This window comes from Macrotis lagotis, chromosome X (genome assembly GCF_037893015.1).
Source record: "Macrotis lagotis isolate mMagLag1 chromosome X, bilby.v1.9.chrom.fasta, whole genome shotgun sequence".
Classification (NCBI taxonomy): Eukaryota; Metazoa; Chordata; class Mammalia; order Peramelemorphia; family Peramelidae; genus Macrotis; species Macrotis lagotis.
In genome coordinates this window covers 26994300-27017001 of record NC_133666.1, presented here as the reverse complement: position 1 = coordinate 27017001, position 22702 = coordinate 26994300, and the positions used below count along the sequence as shown (strand labels likewise).

Below are 22702 nucleotides of genomic sequence, written 5' to 3'. Positions count from 1 at the left end.
CTATGTGCCAGATGTTTTAACTTAGCCACCTCTCAGCAGCAAATCAATTACACTTGAAATTAAGAACTTCTACTCTCAATATGGAAGCAAGCAGCTAAAGCAGATGCAACTCAAATTAACTTGGAAATAAAGTGAGGGGAGTGGGGAATGGGAGTGGCTATACAGTATTTGGGGGAAAAACATGTCAATATTTTGTAAATTCATCCAAATTTACTAACCTGAAAAACTCTATTTCTCATTACATATACATGTATTTGTTGAGGGATGATGGCTAATTTTTTTTTTTGCTTAATATATGTGGCACAAACATTAATTTATTTTGAAAAGGTCTATAATCTAACAATACTGAGAGAAGAAGTTAAAACATTCAGAAGGTTAACCTGATCACATTTTATAAAGATGTTATTCTTTTATAATGAATAAACTATAGTCTCAAGTAAGAAGGCAAGGACACATATTTTAATTAGTACCACAGACCAGTATATAAGTATGACATCAAGTCCATTGGTCTATATTCTGTCATTATGTAACTGAGAAGATGGGAATCAAGGTAAAAAATCTATAGGTCACTTGTACCCAACTCATACAAAGAATCAACTTGAAATAGTGAGCAAAAATATATATAGTGCACACACAAAACATTTAGTTATAATTTGTTATTAAAAGGCAACAACAGAAAATCATTTTTAACATTTAGAATTGCTTAGGATTTTCCTTTTTTTAAGTAATTAAATTACCACCATCCTTTCACTTCCAAAGCATTAACCAAATAGTGTTAAAAAGTCATTAGGCAAATTTCTTTAAGGAACTATGAGATATTAACTCGACCTTGAAATGAGCTCAAGTGCTGTGTTATTCATTCCCTGAGGGAAACCTCTAAGGTCAAGCAAGGCCTATACTGGGAAAATAACAGTGATATTAATATTAATCCAGGACACTGGGAAGTGAATTAGGGACCTTCTCCTCAACCTTCTATCTTCCTCCTTCCTTACCCCTCCCCTAACTACCCATATTGGCCTAACAGAATTCAATAACATTCTGAAATTTTCCATGGCTAACTAGGCTAATTCACTTTGAATATAAAGAAAGAAGGCCACACAAAATAGCCTTAAAGGTCTAGAAACAATTTATTGGCCTACGACAGACTCGGCCAAAACAACACATCTTAAGTAGAAAAGCAGCTGAAGTCACCACCCCTATGATGTCACCTCTTTTCCCATCTCTCATTAGCTTTCCTCCAACCCAAAAACACCCTTTATAAACCTTATACAATGTTTAACTTATAAAAAAAATGTATTTTAGCAGAATAAATTATTGGTAATCTTCTAGTTTTAAGAAACTAGCTCTTCCTTCCTTAAACAAGGTTTTCTGAGTAGCAACAAAAGATCTTTACGCCTGAACCTTTGCAGAGGGATGAGTCACAGAAAAGTACAATATGGATTGGATAAATCTCACTTGATTACCAAGAATTATGGTAGTTTTTTTAAAGTAACACCTCTACTAAAACCTTCATATTAATTCATTTAATAACTGGTCAAATCCCACTTTGTCATTTTCTGTGCTCTCCGAGTAGCTTGGGATAGATAGGGTGAAGAAAGGTTCTCTTTCAACTGCAAAAGCAGGTATAAAGAGAAGCCCCTCCAGGTAACAAGGCTCCTTTTATCTCTAAAAGCAGAATACAACATCCCATTTTCCTCTTTGTTCCCTACCACCCTAGAATCTGTATTCTGAATTGCCAACACTAAAAAAAGATGAGGATGAGGCATTTCTGTAACCCAAACGTCATATACAAAATCAGCTTTTCTTTTTTGCTAACTTTTAAACTAACTTTAATTGTCCTAACTACTGTCTTCAGGGTAACTGTAAAATATAAAAGCTTTCACAGGCAAAATTAAGCAAAGAACTGGAAAACTTGCTAAATACAAAGTTATATCAATTTCAATTCAAATTCACCAAATAATTATTTCTGAAATTTACTACCTCATATGAAATTGATCTGAGAGGTGGCTAAGTTAAAACATCTGGCACATAGTGTATAAAAATTGTTATCCAGTAATTTGGCTAATGAAATATCAAAAATATATATATAATATCAAAAAAGCATGAAAAACTTTATTGTGAATATATCATATAGGTATTTAAGATGAATATTCTGAGATCAATGTTTTAAGTAATTCCTCATTTATCCTATATGTCTATGTACAATTAGAAATTTACTTCAGTCAACAATGTTACATATGTATTATATATATATATATATATATATATATATATATATATATATATATATATATATATATATATGAATAGACACTGTTTCATGGAGTTTGCTGATCATTCTTCCCCATTCATAGAAGACACTTAGTTATCTATCTACCAAGATGCCAGGGGAACATAATAAGTATAGATTTGAAATCTGCCTTTCATAGGGCAGTAAAGCATATTAACACTATTCCTCTAAGAGAAAAAATAATTAAACTTTTTGCCACCGAACTAAAATATGAATGTATGATATGTTGATTAGTTTACTCCTTGCTTCTGCAGGAAAGGTAGGCAATAGGAAATGATTCCACTTTAATTTTAAGTGGTCAACAATGATGATGAGGCAGAGACTTGAAGAAAAATCAGTCCCTTATAAATAATAATATTTATATAGCACTTACTATGTATATGCACAATGATTATCTCATTTGAGTCTCACAACAACCCTGGGAACGTTATTAATTTCCATTTTATAGATGAGAAAACTGGGGTCAACAAATTTTAACTGAGGTTTTCCAGCACCAGGCTGGGGCTTTCTCTGCTTCATCACTAAGCTGCCAATCTGTGGTTTAAATGATTTCTAATTGATCTCTGGATTTTTTTTGGGGGGGGGGGGGGCTTGTGTTAGCAATTTCCATACCAACCCAATTTCTAGATCCTGCCTACTCCATACTCACACTTTTTTTTTTTTTAATACCAAACAGCCACCAAGTAAAGTCTTGGCTTAAGATAACATCTCTCTTGGAGTAAAGTGACATCCCAATGCCAATTATTTAAAGGAAAATGAATGTAAAATAAAATGGCACCAGTTATTTACACTCAAAAATGTCTTTAAAAATTTCTAGATGCTTCTAGATATCTTTGAAGTATTTTTCCCGAATGCCAAAAATTCACTCCCAAGATTGATACCAGGAACTAAAACATAAGAGGGCAATATACTACACCTTAGCCTAGAAATGTCCTAACAAATCTAATAAAGTATGAATTTCAAATACAGTAAAGCCTGATTTAAGTTGATACTGGGAGGTTGTTTGTTATTCAAAGCAACTGATGCCTCAGCTAGATATTGTTCATTAATAAACATATTGAGTAATTCAACTCCAGTTGATTTGAAGTCTGTTTTTCTAGTTCTAGGCATTTTAAATTGATTAGATTTGACTATGTTTCCCTTGTCTTTAGAGGAAAGGGAAAACAAAACCAGCCCAACTAAGTAAGTAAAAAGGAGAGGAAAGAGTTCTCCTCAACAGTAGAAATATATACTAAAATAGTTCCTTTTACATCTACAGGATCTTATATCATAGCTTTATTTAAAAAAAGATAAAAACATTACGACATTCTTCTTTACGTACATCTCTCATCTACACTGTTCCAGTTTTTCAGATCATTAAGTTTCAAGATACAAGATCATACCTTCATTCTAATTTTGATATCATAACCCCAACCATAGTGTTATTTTGATTCTTTTATGAACATTAACTATTCCACCTAATGATCGGCAATACAAGTCTCTTAAACCCCTTTAAAATAAATTTAAGTCTTCAACCCCCTTAGCCCTCTCTACCTAAAGGCGACAGACAGGCAAACTAACTGGTGTGCTTGGGGCCCAAAGGTAACTGGGAGGAGCATCATTTGTCTCTACCCCAGTAGGGTACAGGTGAAGGAAAAGGCCAATCGAATACAAAGAAAGAGTGCAGGATTCATCACATGACATGACTTGTTGAGGGTGTGGGGGAAAAGTCCATGACCCCCTAAACCACCCCTTCTGAAAAGAAAAACAAAATCAGTACCTACCATCTTCCAATGATGCCTAAAATAAACAACAAAAAACCAAACAACCCCACTAGACTGATAAACTTTTTAAGATGCAAAAATCTGAGAGGGATAGCTATTTTAGCTGTAGAGCATACTTCTTTATGTGTTAGGTAGTTTATCAGATCCACCCCAATTTAACAGCTGAATTAAGAAATGAGCCCTAAAAAATTATAAGTTTTGATTACAGGGAAAGGGAGAAGGGAGAAAGGGGGAAAAACTGAGCAGAAAGAAACCCTGGGGGGGGGGGGGAATCACAGGAATTGAAGTAATAATAATAACAATAATAATAATAATAAAAGCCATCCAACAACTTTAATTTATACAGTGTTTAAGGTAGTAGATACAGAGATACAGGAAAGCCATGTCACTTCCCAATTTTAGATAGACTTGACCTCTCTCCTTAATGGAGAAAGAAGACAGGTCAAGGGAAGTCATAGAAATCAGTTTCAGTATATGGACAAATGGGCTTCTATTTTTATGTGTAAATAATTTGATAATATTCATAAGAAATCTTTTATCAAATACACCCCTACTGATGAAAAAGAATTCAGGAATAGCAAATCTGATCTAAAGAAAAGGAATTCAGAAAAAAAGATTACAAAATAAGATTAATCCCAAATTTTGGAAAAATCCAGTTAAGTTTAGTACATCAAACAAATATTTATTACTTGTTCGATAACTGGTCTTGCTAAATCCAGAGAGCCAGGTTGACTCTAGTGGCCAATTTTCCAACCACAATTTCTAGAAGACCCTCTCATTCATTTTAGAGGGGTGTCCATTAACATTGATTGGGGAAAATTACATTTTAAAGTTCATTAACCTTTACCTCAGGTTACTGCTTGCTAATAACCATTTTTATGCCCTAAAACCCTTTGGTGGTCTAGTAAAGCCTGTTTAATTAATCCTTTTTAAATGCATAAAATAAAATATACAAGATCATACAGAAATTACTTATATTGAAATATGCTTATCAAAATATTTTTCAAGGGGCAGCTAGATGGTACAGTGGATAGAACACCAGCCGTTGAGTCAGGAGGACCTGAGTTCAAATCCAGCCTCAGACAATGAATAATTACCTAGCTGTGTGATCTTGGGCAAGTCACTAAACCCCCCCCCCGCCTTGCAAAAGCCCCCCAAAAAACCAAAAATATCTTTCAAGACAAGTCCATGAACCTTGGTTAAAAACCCCTGCTCTAATTGAAATTTTGCATTTCTTTTATGAACGTAGGCAACTCCATTATTCTGAGGAAGGGTCTATAGGATTCACCAGTGGATAGAGTGCTGGGTCAAAGTTCAAATTTGTCTCAGATACTTATTAGCTGTTTGCCCCTGGGCATGTCACTTCACCCCTGCCTGCCTCCATTTCCTCTACTGTAAAATGGTGAGACTAGTAGTCCTTACCTCCCAGTTATAACACAGGTAAAGTGCTTTGTAAACCTTAAAACTGTTATATAAATGCTAATATTATCATTAAATAAGATTTGATTCTCCACTCCAAAATAAGAATTTTAAAACTGCACCACCTCTAACAACCAAGAGTATAAAGGTTCCTCTTCTTACCATTAAATATATTACATTACATCAAAACAGAGTAAGGAATAAAAGTTACTGTTTGAAATGGATTCAACATTACAACTTTGCATTCTAGGGAAGACTTGTTTTTCAAAACAAATGAGATCTGCATCTTGTCTTCATTAAAATGAATAAAGCTGCTGAGGGAAAAACCCCACTAGGCTTAAGTACAACTACATTTATTTATTAACCCCCCCTTACTACATGCAAAGCATCATACTAGACAGGAAAGAAACAAAAAGGAAAAATCAGTCTCTTCCCTCCAAAAAAGCATATCATAATGGGGGCTGAGAGAGGGTCATACTTAGAAATCACAATGATGTGTGACAAAATATAAGGGATGTGGACAAAGAAGAAATCAGACAAAGTGCTATGAGAGAATCAGAGAAGGGAGCAATCACTTTCAAGTGCATACTTGGGGAAGGGCTTTTTGGAGGTATTACTTAGACTGGGTTTGGAAGGAAGAGAAGGATTTCATCAAGCAGAAATGTGAATGAATGAAATGAATGATTAAAAACAATCATTTATTAAATGCTTACTGTGTTCCAGGAAGATGAGGCCGAAGCTCCTGCCTGCCCAAATGCACAGATATAGGAGAGGAGAAAAAACATCAGGACACAGTTAGTATTCCAGTTTGGTGGGATTGTAGTGTGGAATAAGGCTGTAAAGAGAGGTTGGAGCCCGTCTGTACAGGCCTTTAATTGCCAGTCTAAGAAATCTGCATTTTTCCCATAGGCATGGGGCCCCACTGAAGATTTCTGAGCAAGGGAATGTCTGACCTATGCATCAGGGGTATGGAGATGAAGGACAGAATAGAGAAAGGAGAGACTGGAGGCAAGGAGGACAGTTAGAATGTTATTACAATAATCCAGGATAGAGGCAATGAGAGATTTAATTAAGGGAGTAGCAATGAGAGTTAGAAGGGTAGAATATTTTGAGCTGAGAGGATCAGGGAAGGCTTTGTGGAAGAGGTAGCACCTGAGGAGGCCTTTAGAGGGTAGTGATATGGGAAGGAAGTATCAAAGATAACCTGAAGGTTTCCAGCTCTATTGAATGAGATGGCAGTGGTGTCATTAACAGAACTAAGGAAACTGGCAAGAGGGGAAGGAGGGGAGATTAGGAGTTGAGCTGGGGACATGTTGAATTGGAGGTCATCTGTGTAAAGAGAGAAAGCAGATGCAAATGCAGGGATGGAGCTAAGGACTAGTTATTAAACTTACATAAATAGGTATATATAAACATACATGCATATATATACACACATGTATATATATATACACACATATACCTCACATACATTTTCTAGTCATCAGCACAGGCATTAAAAACTAAAGTTATGGTAGAAATGAGATCATTAAGGGAAAATAGAGAGAGCTCAATGTCCTGGGACAGAACTTTGTAGAGAAACCTACAAGAAAATCAGCAACGCAAAAGCTGTCTGAACTAAACACTTCTACTTTCTTTCTCTTCATACTCTTCTTCTAAATACTGTTTCCAATCCAGCTTTCAACTTCAGCCTTCAACTTTGCTATGTTAAGAACCTAAAAGTATAGCATTGCTTTTATTATTTATTAATTATTATTATTTTTTCAACTGCTTTCTCCAAAATTACCAAGGGCAAGTAGGTGGCTCTGGACCTGGAGTCAGAAAGACCCCAGTTCAAATCATGCCTTAAACACAAGTTATATGATCCCAGACAAGTCACTGGACCTCTGTCAACCTCAGTTTTCTCATTTGTAAAATGGGGGTAATAATAATCTGTCACCCTTGTTTCCTCATTTGGTCCACATATCTAACCTGTTGCCAAGTCTTATGGTTTGTTAGCTATAATGATTTTCCTAAAGTGCAGCTCCACCCATACTACCTCTCTATTCAGTAAACTCCAGTGGACTCCTAGCACTTTTAGGATAGGGATTAAGTTCTCTGTTTGCTACTTAAAGCTCTTCAAAAACCTGCCCCTTCCAACCTACTCTCCTCCAAAGAGATTTCCCCAACTCCCATCTCTGTTCGTTTACACTGGCTGTTCCTCACACCAGGAGCCAGGAATGCTTCCCTTTCTCACCTCTGCCTGAATTTAAATATCCTGCAGGGTTTTGGCTGTTTTTACACAGCACCCATTTATACAGAGTTTTAAGATTTGCAAGGAGATTTGCATACATTCCCTCAATTCATTGGGCAGGTACTATAATTACATACATGCATACATACATTCCTTCAACCCATTGGGCAGGTATTATGATTTCCTAATTATTATCTCCATTTAACAGAAGAGAAAACTGAGACTTAAAGAAATGAGGTGACTTGCCCAGGGTAATATAGCTAATATCACATTGTTTTTGGATTCTTAATACAGGAAAAAGTGTTTCTAACTGTAAGAGCAACAAAAGAAATTAAAATTTAAGAGGATGTATACAGATTGTACAAAAGATACAGTATTGTTCCAGTATTTTGTATGACAAAGAAAAGTTTAACCTGTCAAACAATCTGTTATGAAGTTTACCAATCCAATGTCAAAATTAGAACAATTCTTGCATCTTCTTCAAAGTCCCCCCCCCCTTTCTTTTTTAAATCAGTACCACAAATTCCTCTGAAAGTCAGGAAAGTCAGTGAGACTTAACAGATAGAACAAGTAGTTATATTTCAATGTCCAGTTTGGGGTCAGGGGAGTAAGTGAGCAAGGAGTTACTTTCTGGAAAGATTGTTGTTCCTAACTTCCTTAAACTGCTTTTTAAAAGAACTTTCAAAGGAAGAAAGTTGCAAAAGCAATTATGTTGATCTACTTTTTAAAGGAAATGTAGTTTCTGAAACATATTTATGATTAACTTTAAAGTTTCTTTAGCAATCTATTCTGAAACTTTTTCCCCCACTGTTTTGGTTACATCCATCCTCTTGACACTGTCTTACAAAGTAATAACCTTCCTGCTGAGTATTGCTTTGACAACATCACACAATGAATATTCAAAGTAGTCTGGACTTCAGAGTTATGCTCATGCAGTCAGGTGTTTATTTTTAGGGCAGCTACAAAGTTAACTGGGGAAAGCAAGAGCTTAAGAATTATGTTGGGGGGTGGGGGAAAGTGTGGAGAAATTAACATTTCATTGAGGAAAGAGGGGCAGATAGATGATCTTTTTTTGTGTTCCTAATGCTGATTTGGGGAGCAGAATCAAGTGAATAATCCTAAAATTGCAATCTCTTTGGGGAGACAGAGGACAAGTTGTAATTGAGAAATAAAGGAATATTAATCTGCATCGTGCATGCATTGGAAAAGCAGCTAAGAGGACAGTAAGTGGCTGATTTATAGAAGAAGCTTAAAGCACTTGGAAACCACTCTCTGCCTGACTGAGCACCTCAGCATTTACCGAACTTCGGAGACTCCCAAACTTTACGAACAATGACACCCATAAAAAGGGAATTGTTAAAAGGTGCCCTCACCTCCTATAAACCAGAGCAACGGAGAAATCCTTTTTTTAAAAAGACATGACTGAGCAATTTACAAGATGCATGCCGATTCAATTTAGAAGAGCTCCCTCTGCTCTATTTCCCATTTTTATGTCCTAAAAAAATAAGAAGTCAAAACTTAAAACTGGGCGCAGAAGGTGAAGACTTGACCTCTCTCTGAATCTATCCAAAAGGCCTAGTCATTAAGAAATCCTGCTCAAAACTTGAATTAGACACAGAATAGAAATGCCTTTGCCTTTTGAAGGACCTGAAAATCTCTGTGAACTTCCGTAAAAGAGGACGAAGCACCTAACAAAGTGACATTCAAAGCTCCAGGAAAGTTTAAAGGCAACTGTCCAGGTGACGCCGAAGCCTGGGTCAGGAATGTTCCTGGACGTGGGGATGGCCTCCTTCTCCAGCTCATTTTCTTTAAGAACTCTACAAAGTTTTCTCATTGTTCCAAGAGCAGGGCCTGAGGTTTCATGGTCTTGGCCTCTGACTTAGTGACAAAAGACTTTGGGGAGCAAGGAGGGGAGGGGGAAGTGGGGAACGTTTGGGGAAGCGGGGTGCGCTTGGAGCGGCTACTTCAGCCTCGGCTCGGACGACTGAATGGTCCCCCAGCCTGATGCTCCGCCACTGCTCTCCAGAGACGTAACGACTCGGCTCGGTCGAAGAAAAGTGAAGGTGTTTGCGGTTGTTTGGTGTGTTTCGTGGGGGGGGGGGGGGGGAGGGGAGGGCGCAGGATGGAGGAGAAAGCCGCAATTCCTACTGGTCCCGCACCCGCCGGGACAGGCGCCTGGCTCCGTGCCCAAGCCGGGAGGGGGGCGGAGAGCGCTTGCACGGCCTCGGCCGGGCCCGGCTCTCCAGGTGGCGGGGAGACTCGGCTGGAGAAGCAGCAGCCCCGAAAGGCAAGGCAAGTCGCCCCGCCGTGGCACAGGAAGAGAGCCCCGTCCGTGGGGCGCCGGCCGCCGCAGCCTCCGGCCCTCGGCCCCCCGCGGCGGGCGCAGGTGTCCGGAACCGAGCCCCCCTGCCGTGCCATGCCCTCCCCTGCCGTCGGGTGCCCCCCCCCCCCCCGCCGCTGCCCCGGGCCGCCTCGGCGGCCTGGGCCTCCTCACCTGCATCCCCGGCACTTGAACGGCCACTGGCGAGTGCGCCATGGCGGGGGCGGCGGCGGCGGCGGCGCGCTCCTCTCGGGTCGGCTTCCCTCGCGGGCCTGCCCTGGCGGCTGCGGCGCCGGAGCCGGCACCGCGGCCTGGGGGGGCGGACGAGCGCGGCGTGTCGCCGGTGACTGGCCCGGGACAGAGAAGAGTGGAGGGCTGCGCAGGTGAGGGGCGCTGCGCGGCTGCGGCGGCGACTGCGGCTGCGGCTGCGGCTGCCTCAGTCTCCTCAGCAGGCGAGTCCGCGTGCCCCGGGGACGGCGCTCCGGCAGGGGAGCGGGCGAGCTCCCTGCGCAGCCGCCGCCGCCGCCGTTCCTGCCACTGACGCCGCCGCCGCCGCCGCCGTCCGGCTGCGCTGCGCGGCGCGGCGCTGCCTCGGCCGGGCTCGCCTCGGGCCGCCTGGCGCGCGCCGCTGCGTGTGGTGCGCGGCGCGGCGCGGTGCGGTGCGGTGCGGGCTCCAGTGATGCCGTCCGCCGGCGCCTCGCCGCTTTTGGCAGGCTGGGAGGCGGCGCCAGCGGCGGCGGGGCGGGCGAGGGGCGGGCCCGCGGCGGCGGGCCCCGCCCCCCCCAGTCCCGGGCCCTGGCCCGCCGAGAGGGGACGGGCCGCGGCGGGGCGGCGCGAGGCTGGTCGGGGACTCCAAGCAGGGCCGGACTTGGGCGGCTCCCGGGAAAGGCGCCGGGGCCAAGGGGAGGGGGCACCCGGGGCCGCGGGGTCACCTCTAGGCGCAGGATCTTAGCCGAAGTGGCTGCTGCCGCCGCCTCGAGGGCCGAGCCGGAGCGGGGCCTAAGCCCACTCGGCTGCCTCCACTTGCACAGCAGCCGCCTCTCCCCACCGTGACCTCCCTTTACCCCCGCCCGGGGCTTCGGAGGGAAGAAGTGCCCCGACCTGGGGGGGGGGGGGGCTAAGAGCAAGCTGTGTCTCATGGGAAAGGGTCACGACCGAGCTCGGCCCCCGCCTTTTACAGTAGGGACTGAGGCCTCCAGACAACAAACAGCTTGCCCAAGGTCACTCTTGCAAAAGGCCAAGACACGGGGAATTCTCTCCCCCAGTGCTGAGCCAGCCCTGCCCATCTTCTGGGACTCTGCTCTGTGTCCTTGGCACCAGGATTCCGCCAGGCCTGCCAAAGGAGGGGCCCCTTCCGTGCTGTCCAGTTGCCATCGGACCAGACCGGTGAAGTTGGGGAGACCCCCCTGGCTCCCAGCACCTTGCTCACACCTTTTCTGGTCATCCTTGGACCCGGTAATATCCCTCGTGGCTCTTCTTTGAGCCTGGAGACCAGCAGCTATTCTAGTGCACGCTAAATGGGTCTTTAAAAAGAATTCTTTTTAACCATATAGAGCACCTTAGAGTCTTTAAAAGCACGATACAATTTCCCAAATGCAATTCAGCCTACTCTTTTCCTCTTGGGCTCAGGTTATTGTCTGTCAGCAGCCCCCATAAGGACAGAGGAGATATGTGCTAATGGCCTGACTTAATGTACAGGCCATCCAACTGCACGTTATCTGGTCTATAAGCATTTTTCATCCATTTGGTTTATAGTCTCCAAACTGTTAGGCTGAACTCTTTTGAGTGACCGTGGATCTCATTGCAAAAGACCTCTAATGCTCGGCAATTTTGATGCAATCAGCCCAATTTTCCCAGCAAACAGCAGTGTCTAGAGGACTTTACCATCTATGGATAAAATTCTTAGGAGCACACACACATCGTTCCTTTGCTCAGTCCTCCCTCTTAAAACCTCAATGTCACATTCGAGGGAAAACCGGCATTTTTTAAGATCAATCAGATAAAATGTTATTTCACAGATGATCCTGTGCTCTCAAAACTTGTTCCGGCAAAACAAGGTACTAACAAGCTGGAAATTTAAAGCCAGATCCAATAGAGGGCCAGTCCATCTAAAGGCTCATTAAACAAAAGATTGACCACAGTCAATGATGTTTTTGACCACAACAATTCATAAAGGCTGTCTCCTAAGATATGGAGGGGTAACCAGGAGGAAGAGGGAGTTCAGCTATTTGGGACACATCAAAGTTTGCAATAGATCACCTGATCGAAGATTTATAGCTGAAAGAGATCCTTGTGAGTCATATAGTTGAAGTCATTGCACAGAGGAGAAAACTCTGGCTGGGAGATATCAGGTCACTTGCCCTAGGCAAGTGGTTGTTATCTTCTCTAGAAGAGAACCAAGATGTTATCACTTTATCAGGATCAAGGTGTAACAGTGTTCCACAGAAGGCTCCACTACAGATCAGGCACAAATGATCCCTATGAACACTTGAGGCGATCTCTGGAAATCTGTGTCTCTCACATTTCATTTGAGCCACTGTAATTCTGCTTTGCTAATAGAGCACAGTGCCTTCTTGATGTGGCAGCATTACGCTGAGTCCCGTGGCAGTGTCTCCCATGTTTCCCAATGTGTTCCAGAGTTCTTCAGAGAGACCTTCAGAGTGTCTCTCTGTATCGCTTCTTTTGACCTCTATGTGAGTGTTTGACTTGTGTGAATTCCCCATAAATTAATCTTTTAGGCAAATGTACTACTGGTATTTGAACTTGGCCAACCCATCAGAATTGGGCTTCCTCTGCAGTAGACTTTGATTGCCTGGTAGTTCAGCTTGAGAGAGGACCTCAGTGTCTAGCACCTTATCTAGCCAGGTTATCTTCAAAATCTTCCTTAGACAATCTAAATGGAAATGATTCAGTTTCCTGACAGGGTGCTGGGGATTGTCCAGGTTTCACAGACATACGACAATGAGGTCAGATCTAGAATTCTAACCAAGGCTCTTTGAGACCAAATCTAGCTCTCTTTGCTTTCTACATGTATGTATAATAAAGGATATAGTTTTCCTTACTCCATGTTAAATTCACTTTCTGTTGCTAGACTCCATACCTACTTACCTAATTTAGATCATTCTTTTTTATGTAAATATTTCTACTTCAACCACCCCTAGTCACATCAAACTTAGATTAATTTGAATAGTCATGGAGCTAGTCTCCCTGACTGGTCTCTGCCCCCTCTAATCCATCATTGATCTGAGATTAATCATCCTAAAACACATGCTTTCTAAAAGACTGCATTTTTCAGAATTTATAATAGCTTCCCATTACCTTCAACAGTGTTTCCTAAACTTATGTAGCCACAGCAGCCCATAGATACTGCCCAAGAGGTCCAAGGACATCAAATAACCCAAAGAGAAAGGGGGGGAGGGGTTGTCAAGGAAATTTTGGAGCAAACTAGAATTTAGCCTGCAAATATCATCAAGAATGTTTTTTTGTTGCATCTTTTAATACTTTAGAAGAGAAATTTTAATGGTGTCAAAGTATACAGAGCTCTTCATTCATATTACAGCAGAACAACAGATGAATCAAATAAGGCTTAGAAAGGTTAGGTTATTTTCTCAAGATCACACAGTAAATGGCAGAGATTAGAGCTTGAACCCAGATTTCCAAGCCTACTAGTCTATCTACTACATTTGAGCAAAATCAGTCTACCTGGGTGGTAAGGTAAAGATAAAGAAAGTATTGTGTTATACAGTCGGGAAAAGCACTGAGTTTGGAGTTGGTTTGGAGTTGTTGGTATTGAATTATAACTCTACTCTCGGTGATCCCATTTGGGGATATCTTGGCAAAAATACTGGAGTGGTTTGCCATTTCCTTCTTTATCTCAGCATACAGATCAGGAAACAGGCAAACAGGATGAAGTGACTTGCCCAGGACCACACAGCTAGTAAGTATCTGAGGTTAGATTTGAACTTAGGAAGATGAGTCTTTCTGACTCTAGGCCTGGTGCTTTATCCACTACACCGCCTAGCTTCCTTGAAGTGAGAATCTCTTGGTTCAAATCCTCATCCTGTTATTTATTACTTGAGTGACCTTGGACAAATCACTTACCCTTTTTAGGAGTCATTTTACTTGTCTGTGAACTAGGGGAATTGAACTAGATGGCCACTATGGGTCTTTCCTTCTTTACATGTAGATCTTCCTTGACATTCCTAATGGAAGCTAGCACAGAGCTGAGTACATATATATGTTAACTAACTCTAACTGGCAGATGCTTCTGAATACTTTTGATTGATCTTTTCCTGTGATTTCAAAAATGTAGTGCTTTCCCAGTGTAGAAAACCCCTCTAGAATATAACTTCTAGACTTAAACAGTTACCAGCAAGTCATTGAGAGATACAGTGACTTCCCCATTAGCCCATACCTTGGATGTGCTAAGGAACTCTGGTCTTCCCTCTCCCAGAGGTTCTCCTCAATGGCCTGCTTCTTTCTGACTCCTTCAGAACTTCATAATTAAATAAAAGCCAAGTTACCCCACTGAGCACAGCCAGTAAATTTCAAGTTAGCAGACATGGTCCTTAGCCCAGCAAATTGTCACCATAATGTAGTTAGGAAGAAAACCCAGGGCTTCAATTTCTCTAGGTTTGCGCAGTCTTAATGTTAAACATTTTTAACATCTTCTTGGGTTTATAAATATTTATTGAAAGCTATAAAATGTAAGTAGCTTGGGAAACAATGCAGGTTCATAAATAAAATGTAGCGGAGAAGAAAAGTGACGGAGGAGCTTTTAGCGTAGGCCAGCGGAAGGGAATACATTTAGGAAAAAGTACACAGCAAACTTCTTAAGATAATGGGCTCTCAGCTATCCTTTATTGATGAAGGAGAAGAAGAAGAAGAAGAAGAAGAAGAAGAAGAAGAAGAAGAAGAAGAAGAAGAAGAAGAGAAGAGAGGAGGAGAAGGAGGGGGATGGGGAGGAAGAAGATGAGGGGGAGGGGGAGGGGAGGAGGAAAAAGAAGAGGAGGGGAGGAAGAAGAGGAGGGGATAGGGAGGAAGAGGGGAGGAGAAGGAGAAGGAGGAGGAAGAAAAGGGGGAGGAGAAGCAGAAGCAGAAGAAGAAGCAGAAGAAGAGGGAGAAGAAGAAGAGGAAGAAGGAGGAGGAGGAGGAGGAGAAGAAGTAGAAGAAAGGAAGAAAGAAAGAAACTCATATGTTAAGCACATGAGACCATTAGAACACTCAAAGATCTGGGGAGTAGGGCAGCTATAAACAGTTTTTGCTCCAAACATTGACAAAGGATGGCCTTTAAAGTCATCCTGGGGCCAGCCTTGGGAGCCTATGCTGCCTTGGCCTCTATTGCAGAGCAAATTTTGTGTTAGGGAGGGAGGGAGAACAAGAGGCTGACCAGATGAAACATTTCTATAGCAGATCTGCAGCTCTAAGGAGTCTGATTATGTGTGTGGGGGGTTTTTCCTGAGTATCTGGGTCTGGGGAGTTTTTCATCATGGCATCCTCAGGACCTGGCAAATATAAGTAGCTGGGTATTTCATAAATGTTTCTTGACCAGAACTGCAGCTGTGATATAAATATGTAAGGACTCTAGAGTTGAAATTCAAGGAGATCTAGATCCAAATTCTGCCTATTAATTGATCCAGGGCAAGTTATTTAACTTCTCTAGGCCTCAGTTTGCCTCTGTCAAATGAGGATGATGGACTGGCTGGCCTCCAAGATCTCTTCTAGCCCTAAAATCTATAATCCAATGAATTAGTACATGGATGATTGGAAACAATATAGAAAGCATTATCTTAACATCATACAGTATTTTCCCTCTACTTCTCGAAAAGGTTGGTTGTTCAGCTTTGAAAAAAATATAACAGAGTGGGAAAGGCAGATTTTAAAATCCTCACTTTTCCATTTAAAATTCTCCTACCCTGGTTCATTCTCTCATTACCTTTCACTTGGCCCATTAAAACCTGTTTGTTACTAGATTTTTTCCCCCAAGGGAGGAAGGAGAGAATATCGATTTTTGTTAATTGAAAAATTAAAAAAAAAACTCTTCTAAATCGTTTTCCTGCCTCCAGCCTCTCCTACCGCCAATCTACTCTGCACACAATTGTCAGATTAATCTTCCTAATAGACAGGCCTGGTCCTGTCATTCCCCTTCTTGGAAATTTTCAGTGACTCTCTATCACCTATGGAAACAAGTTTCTGGCCCTCAGTCTAAAATTCAGAGGCCTTCAGGCCCTGGCTCCAATCTGTTTTTCCTAGCCTCCTCTCTTACTGTTTCTTTACACATACCCCAGTGCTAGCTCCAACGAAAGAGGCTTGGTGGGGCAGAGAGTTCAGTGTTTTTCAAATATTCATTTTTTCTGTCTCTTTACCTATGATTAAACTGTTTTCTTGGCCTGAATGCCTTTCACCCACCTCTTTTGCTTATTGGAATCCTACTCATCTTCAAAAACATAGTTCAAATACCTCCTCGATCATAGGTGAATGCTTGATAATTGGTTGGAAGAGACTTCTCATAGGCTCATAGAGCTATGCCTGCAAGGGGTCTCAAAGACTATACTATTCATTCCAACCCCTTCATTTTACACTTTAGGAAACTGATGCCTCTGAGCATCACTTTTTCTTTGCTTCAAGTACTAATCATACATTTTACAATTAATTACTTGTGTACCTGTGCTATACCATAAGCTCCCCAAGGGCAGGGATCATGTTGTGTTCTGGCTCAGAGGACTTGGATTCTGGTTTGGATTCTGTGCCCTTGAGAAAAGCACTTCCCCTCCCTGGACCTCAGTTTCCTTCTCTATAAAATGAGGGAGATGGCCTCGGAGGTTCCTTGCCCTCTCTGGACCTCAGTATCCTCCTCTGTAAATTGAGGAGGGTTGGATTAGATGACCTCTAAGAGGTCATCTTTACCTCTAGATCTAGGATCCTCTACCCTATGTCTCTTTCTCTCATTCTCTTAGTACCTGATAGAAACTCAGTATATGTTTCTTGAACCAATAAGCCTTCAGATATTGCTGCTGGAATAGAGTGCCTTGAAAAAAGCCCTATTACATCATTAGGTCAAGGAACACTAAATCCCCAGGCCTACCAAGTTGGCCTATATATAGCTCTGGTACTTCAGGGGCCTACACAGAACATGTCTCCTCTTTAGTAGTTTCTTCATTCACATAGTTGAGGTTCCTCAGGGCAGAAATTTTCTCTGTCATCTACTTCCTGGTGCTTCGGAAGGGACCAAAGCTCCCACACAGCCACTGAGAAAGTGGTTTCCTGCCTCAAACATTTCCTTGCTTTATAAACATACTTGTTTTTTAAGAATTGTCTACAGGTGCCCCCGAACTAGGTTCTTTGTTCAATACCTTCCCAGTGAGCTCAGAAGGCTCATGCCAGTTTTGCTCACTTGAACAATGACAGGTGTAAGTATAGCTCTGGTTTCTACAATAGTAACAGCCATTCCTGTCTCTCTGGGGCTCTGAGGTTGGCAAAGGCTCTCTTTCACCATGGTCTTGTGAGGGAAGTTGTATGACCCATTTTAGAGAGAAGAAAATTGAGGTTTAGAATGCTGGAAGGGACTTCAGAGGTCATCTACTTTGACTCCCTTACATTATAGATGAGGAAATTGAGACCCAAGGAGGATTATAGGAGTAATCTGTAGACAGAGTAAGAAGGAACCTCAGAAGCCATCTAGTCCAACCCCCTCATTTTATCCAAGAGGAAGCGGGGTGGGGGAAGAGACTTGTCTAAGATCATAAGGTAGAGTCAGGAAACCTGCAGTAAAGGACAGGTAGGTTTGAATTGACTTCCTCTGACTCCAAATCTAGCCCTCTTTCCACTATGCTACAAATTCTTTTGTTTCAGGGCACCCTGAGCTTCAAGAAAAAGTAGTGAAAAGAATGCCTTTCAATAAATGATTTTGCATGGAGTCACGAAAAGGTTCTTAGGGAGACTGGATCCCTAGCCCAGGGCCATATATATTTTTTTTCCTGTGTCCAGATCTTTGCTTATATCAGCGAAAGTAATTCTTTCAACCCAAGCTGGTCAGCAACACATAGTCTAAGGAGAGTTACTTGAACCATTGAGAGGTTAAGTGACATTTCAATTTCAAAACTTACTATGACCTTGGTCAAACCACTTACCTTAACCTTGAGAAGGCTTCCATGTTATAATGGGTTTGAAATCAGAGGCCTTGGGTTTGAATTCTAGTTCTGCCACTTATTAGCTGTGAAACTTTAAGAAGGGCAATTTGTTTTGCCTGGACCTCAGCTTCCTCTCCTATAAAATAAGAGAGTTGGAATGAAAATGAGGTCCCTCTAGAACTCAGCTCCTGTAAATCCCATGACTTGATCAATACCATCCCAATAACATGCCTCAGAGGCAGGTCTTCCTGATCCCAAGGCTTGGCCCACTATGCTATCTCCCTTGCTTGGTACCTAATAGGTGCTTAATAAATATTCCTTGAGCCAGGAGCACCCGAGTCCAAATCTGGCCTCAGACACCCAACGATCACCCTGCTATGTGGCCCCAGGCAGGCCACCCAGCCCCATTTGCCTTGCACCCCCCCCAAAATAATAATAAAAATAATAATAATAATAATAATAATAATAAATGTGCTTGAGTCTTTGTTCCAACACCACCAACTCTGTCGCAGGTGGATCACATTCTTTAGGATAAGTCCATGGCAAAAGTTACTTCCATATTTTTCCACCGTTGCCATTGCTGATCACAACTCCCTCCTTTCGTATTTCTCCACTACCATGTACTCTATTTTCTCTCTCCTTTCACTCTGACTCTGCTGTAGGGTAGCTGAGTGGCACAGCAGACAGATCCCCGGCTCTGGGGCCAAGAGGCCCTGAGCCCCCATACCACCCCTTAGGATGCTCTGTCTGCCACCCATCCACCCCTATTATTATTACTATTTTATTTTATTTTGGGTCTGTTTTTTCTTTTTTTTTCTTTTTGCAGGGCAGTGGGGTTCGGGTGGCTTGCATGTCACACAGCTGGGTGATTGTTGGGTGTACGGGGCCGGATGTGGGCTCTGGTGCTCATGGCTCCAGGGCTGGTGCTCTGTCCATTGTGCCACCTGGCCATACCTACAATTATTACTATTTTTTTTTAATTTTAATTTTTTTCTCTCCCCTTTACTTTTTTGCTTAAGCAAGTCTATATTTATGGGGGGAGGGGGTATTTCATTTACTCTTAAACAAGAATATTTTATTAATGTAAAAAACGTTATTTGTACAAAATGAGAATAAATATTAAATAAAAAAATTAAAAATTAAAAAAATAAATATTCCTTGAATTGTGTGGCACAAAGATTGCTTCTCTGAGGACTTGCTGTGTACCCACCTAGTCAAATGGAAGGACTTAAAAATATGATATCAAACATCCAGTCTTAAAGTATACAAAGTATAATATATATAAATATATATATATATAAAGTATACAAAGTGTGATCTGTGAGCTATGTCCATTTTTTAAAATTGAACAGTTGTTTGGGCACAGGTATATATGAGCCTAAATGTTGACAAGAAAGTCTTCTATGGTAGTTACAAATAGGAAAAAAAACCAGACAGTAACAACTCAATCGTTTCACGGTATACATTGATCTAAGTTGAAGGTGATGAGAGAGAAATCATATCCTTAAGGAAAAAATAAAGTATAAGAGAGAGTAAAATTACATAATAAGATAACAGTTTTTTTAATTAAAGGTAATAGTCTTTTGTCTTTGTTCAAACTCCACAATTCTTTCTCTGAATACAGATGGTATTCTCCATGGCAGATAGCCCCAAATTGTCCCTGATTATTGTATTTGTGGAATGAGCAAGTCCATTGAGGTTGATCATCACTGATCATCCCCATCATTGATCATCCCCATATTGTTGTTAGGGTGTACAATGTTCTGGTTCTGTTCATCTCTCTCAGCATCAGTTCATGCAAATCCTTTCAGGCTTCCCTGAATTCCCATCCCTCCTGGTTTCTAATAGAACAATAGTGTTCCATGACATACATATACCACAGTTTGCTAAGTCATTCCCCAATTGAAGGACATTTACTTGATCTCCAATTCTTTGCCACCACAAACAGGGCTGCTATGAATATTTTTGTACAAGTGATGTTTTTACCCTTTCCCATAATCTCTTCAGGGTATAGACCCAGTAGTGGTATTGCTGGATCAAAGGGTGTACAGATTTTTGTTGCCCTTTGGGCATAATTCCACATTGATCTCCAGAAAGGTTGGGTGAGTTCACAGCTCCACCAACAATGTATTAGTGTTCCAGATTTCCCACATCCCTTCTTCCAACATTGATCATTGAGCTTTCTAGTCATATTGGCCAGTCTGAGAGGTGTGAGGTGGTACCTCAGAGATGCTTTAATTTGCATTTCTCTAATAAGTAGTGATTTAGGGCAATTTTTCATATGACTATGATCATTTTGATTTCCTCATCAAGGTCACACTTAAAAAGTGAATAGAGTAAGATACATGGAATTACAAAGGAAATCAATTCTATTGACAAACAAAATTTTCAATTTTTTAAAATTTATGGACCCTAGTATATATATATATATATATATATATATATATGTGTGTGTGTGTGTGTGTGTGTGTGTGTGTGTGTGTGTGTGTGTGTGTGTATATAGATATATGTATGTATATATATATAGTATAGTATTCCCTTCCCTCTATTAACTTGGATTTTTTTTCTGTGTGGCGTGAAGTTTCTGAGCCCCATTAATACAAAACCCTTACTCCATCTCTGGAGTACAAGTCATTCACTCTAGAGAATGTCTGTATTGCTTCCTCTTTCCATTCTCATTTTTGACATTTCTCAACCTTGTACATGACATGCCTCCCACCTGGGTCTTCCTTCCCCAGAACATATTATAACATGTTCTAATGGTGTGTGTGTGTGTATGTGTATGTTTAAAGAGCAATCTTGTAGCCATCTCTGATGTTCTGAAAAGTACATTTCTGTCACCCAAGCTGTGTCATTAAGGAGCAGAAAGGATCAAAACAAAACATGTTATTTTTCTCATCTCGTATTATCAAGAAATGGAAGGTTGGAGGAAAGGAGAAAGAGAGGGAATAAACATTAATTTAAAGCCTACTGGCCCTGGGCTAAACACTTTTCCTATATTATCTCATTTGATTCTTACAACAACCCTGGGAAGTAGATGCTATTATTTTACAGATGAGGAAACAGACCAACAGAGGTGACACAGTGACTTGCTTAGGATCACACAGCTAGGAAGTGTTAGAGTCAGGTCTTCCTGACTCCAGACCAAGGCTCTCTATTTTGCCACCTAATTCCCTATAAAAAATCTCAAAGATGGAACCTTAAAGATGCAGCCTCTCCTCCCTTTACAGATGGGTAAAACTGAGGCCCAGGGAGACAAAGGACTTGCCCAAAGTTGCCATGGTTGTAAATGGCAGAGACACGATTTGAACCCTGGTTTTCTGCTTCAAAATTCACAAGACAACACAAGTGATCCTAGCTTTGAACCCCAGGAAGATCCTGCCAATATCTCCTTGCAGAGGTCCTTTCCTTCTCCCTACTCAGGTCAGAAAGATATCCCACTATCTTTGAAATCAAAGATGGCCAACTGGTATTTCTAAGACTATGTTGCCTATTACTATAACTGTTTTCTTATATACATATATATACACACACATAAACACAGACAAAAACACAGACAGACACAGACAGACACAGACACACACACACACACGCACACACACGTGCACGCATACATATATGCACTGCTTTTTGAATGCAAGACGGGACCATAAAGTGAGAGTCAGAATAGGGGACAGAAACAGATGTGGAGAGATTTGACTGGGATTTTGCCAGGTTTTCTGGGATTGTTTTTTCTTGCATGCAACTGTAAAATAGATTATCATGAGCCAGAGCAGTTTGTATTATAATATTTCCCCTCCTACACTCAGAAGAAAATGAGGTGGGAGATGACAAGCATGCCTGCTTTCATAAAGCCAAGATGGGGTCGTCTCCAGTGGAAAGAAAAATAGGAGCTACTTATTCACATTTGAAGCCCAGATTATTGGCAAAGTTGGGACATTTGTCAGCTGCTAAGGGCACGACCATATTCATTGCAATTTCCCCAAATTTTTCAATCATTTTGTGTTATTCTCTCCACTTTCTGCACTCTTTGCTGCAAGATATTTTTAGCGCATTGAAAAGTCCACCAGGTTTGGGGCAGGGGAAGGGGTTTGAATCTGGGTTCTGCTATTTACTATCTATGGGATGTGACCTTGTGAAACTTCTCCCACCCCCACCCACATAAATAGAAGAGCCTCAGTTTCCTCCTGTCTAAAATAAAGGGGTTGGACTAGGCTGTGGCTGATGTCCCTTCCAGCTCTAGATCTTATGCGCCTATGAAATTTCACACGGCCTTTGACTTTACCATATGTGTAGGTCAGTATCCAACTGCCTTTAAGCCAAATCAGAAGGAAGCAAGAGGCAGTGTGGCATAATGGAAAGAGCCTTGGATCTGGAGTCAGTATCTGGGTGACCTTGAGCAAGTGGCCTTCCCTCTCTTTCCTTTATAAAATGAAGAAGCTGGATCAGTTGGCCTGCAAGCTCTCTAGTTCTAACTGCTATGGTCAATGTGGGCAAATCATCCGATATAACCTGAGATTTCAAAAAGAGATATATATCTTTTGTATC

General features: G+C 41.5%; 1 protein-coding gene and 1 pseudogene across 1 annotated transcript in view; both read right to left on the bottom strand.

Annotated features, from left to right (window-relative positions):
• The window catches only part of STK26 (serine/threonine kinase 26), a 54985-nt gene extending 44430 nt beyond the window's left edge, over nucleotides 1-10555 (bottom strand). The window contains exon 1 of the mRNA XM_074201194.1: nucleotides 10200-10555. Coding sequence (XP_074057295.1) covers nucleotides 10200-10241 — 42 coding nt within the window. The 5' untranslated portion in view covers nucleotides 10242-10555. The remainder of the gene's footprint in view (nucleotides 1-10199) is intronic.
• Nucleotides 10556-11173: 618 nt separating this feature from the next.
• Nucleotides 11174-22702, bottom strand: part of LOC141498624 (olfactory receptor 13H1-like) — a 92714-nt pseudogene continuing 81185 nt past the window's right edge.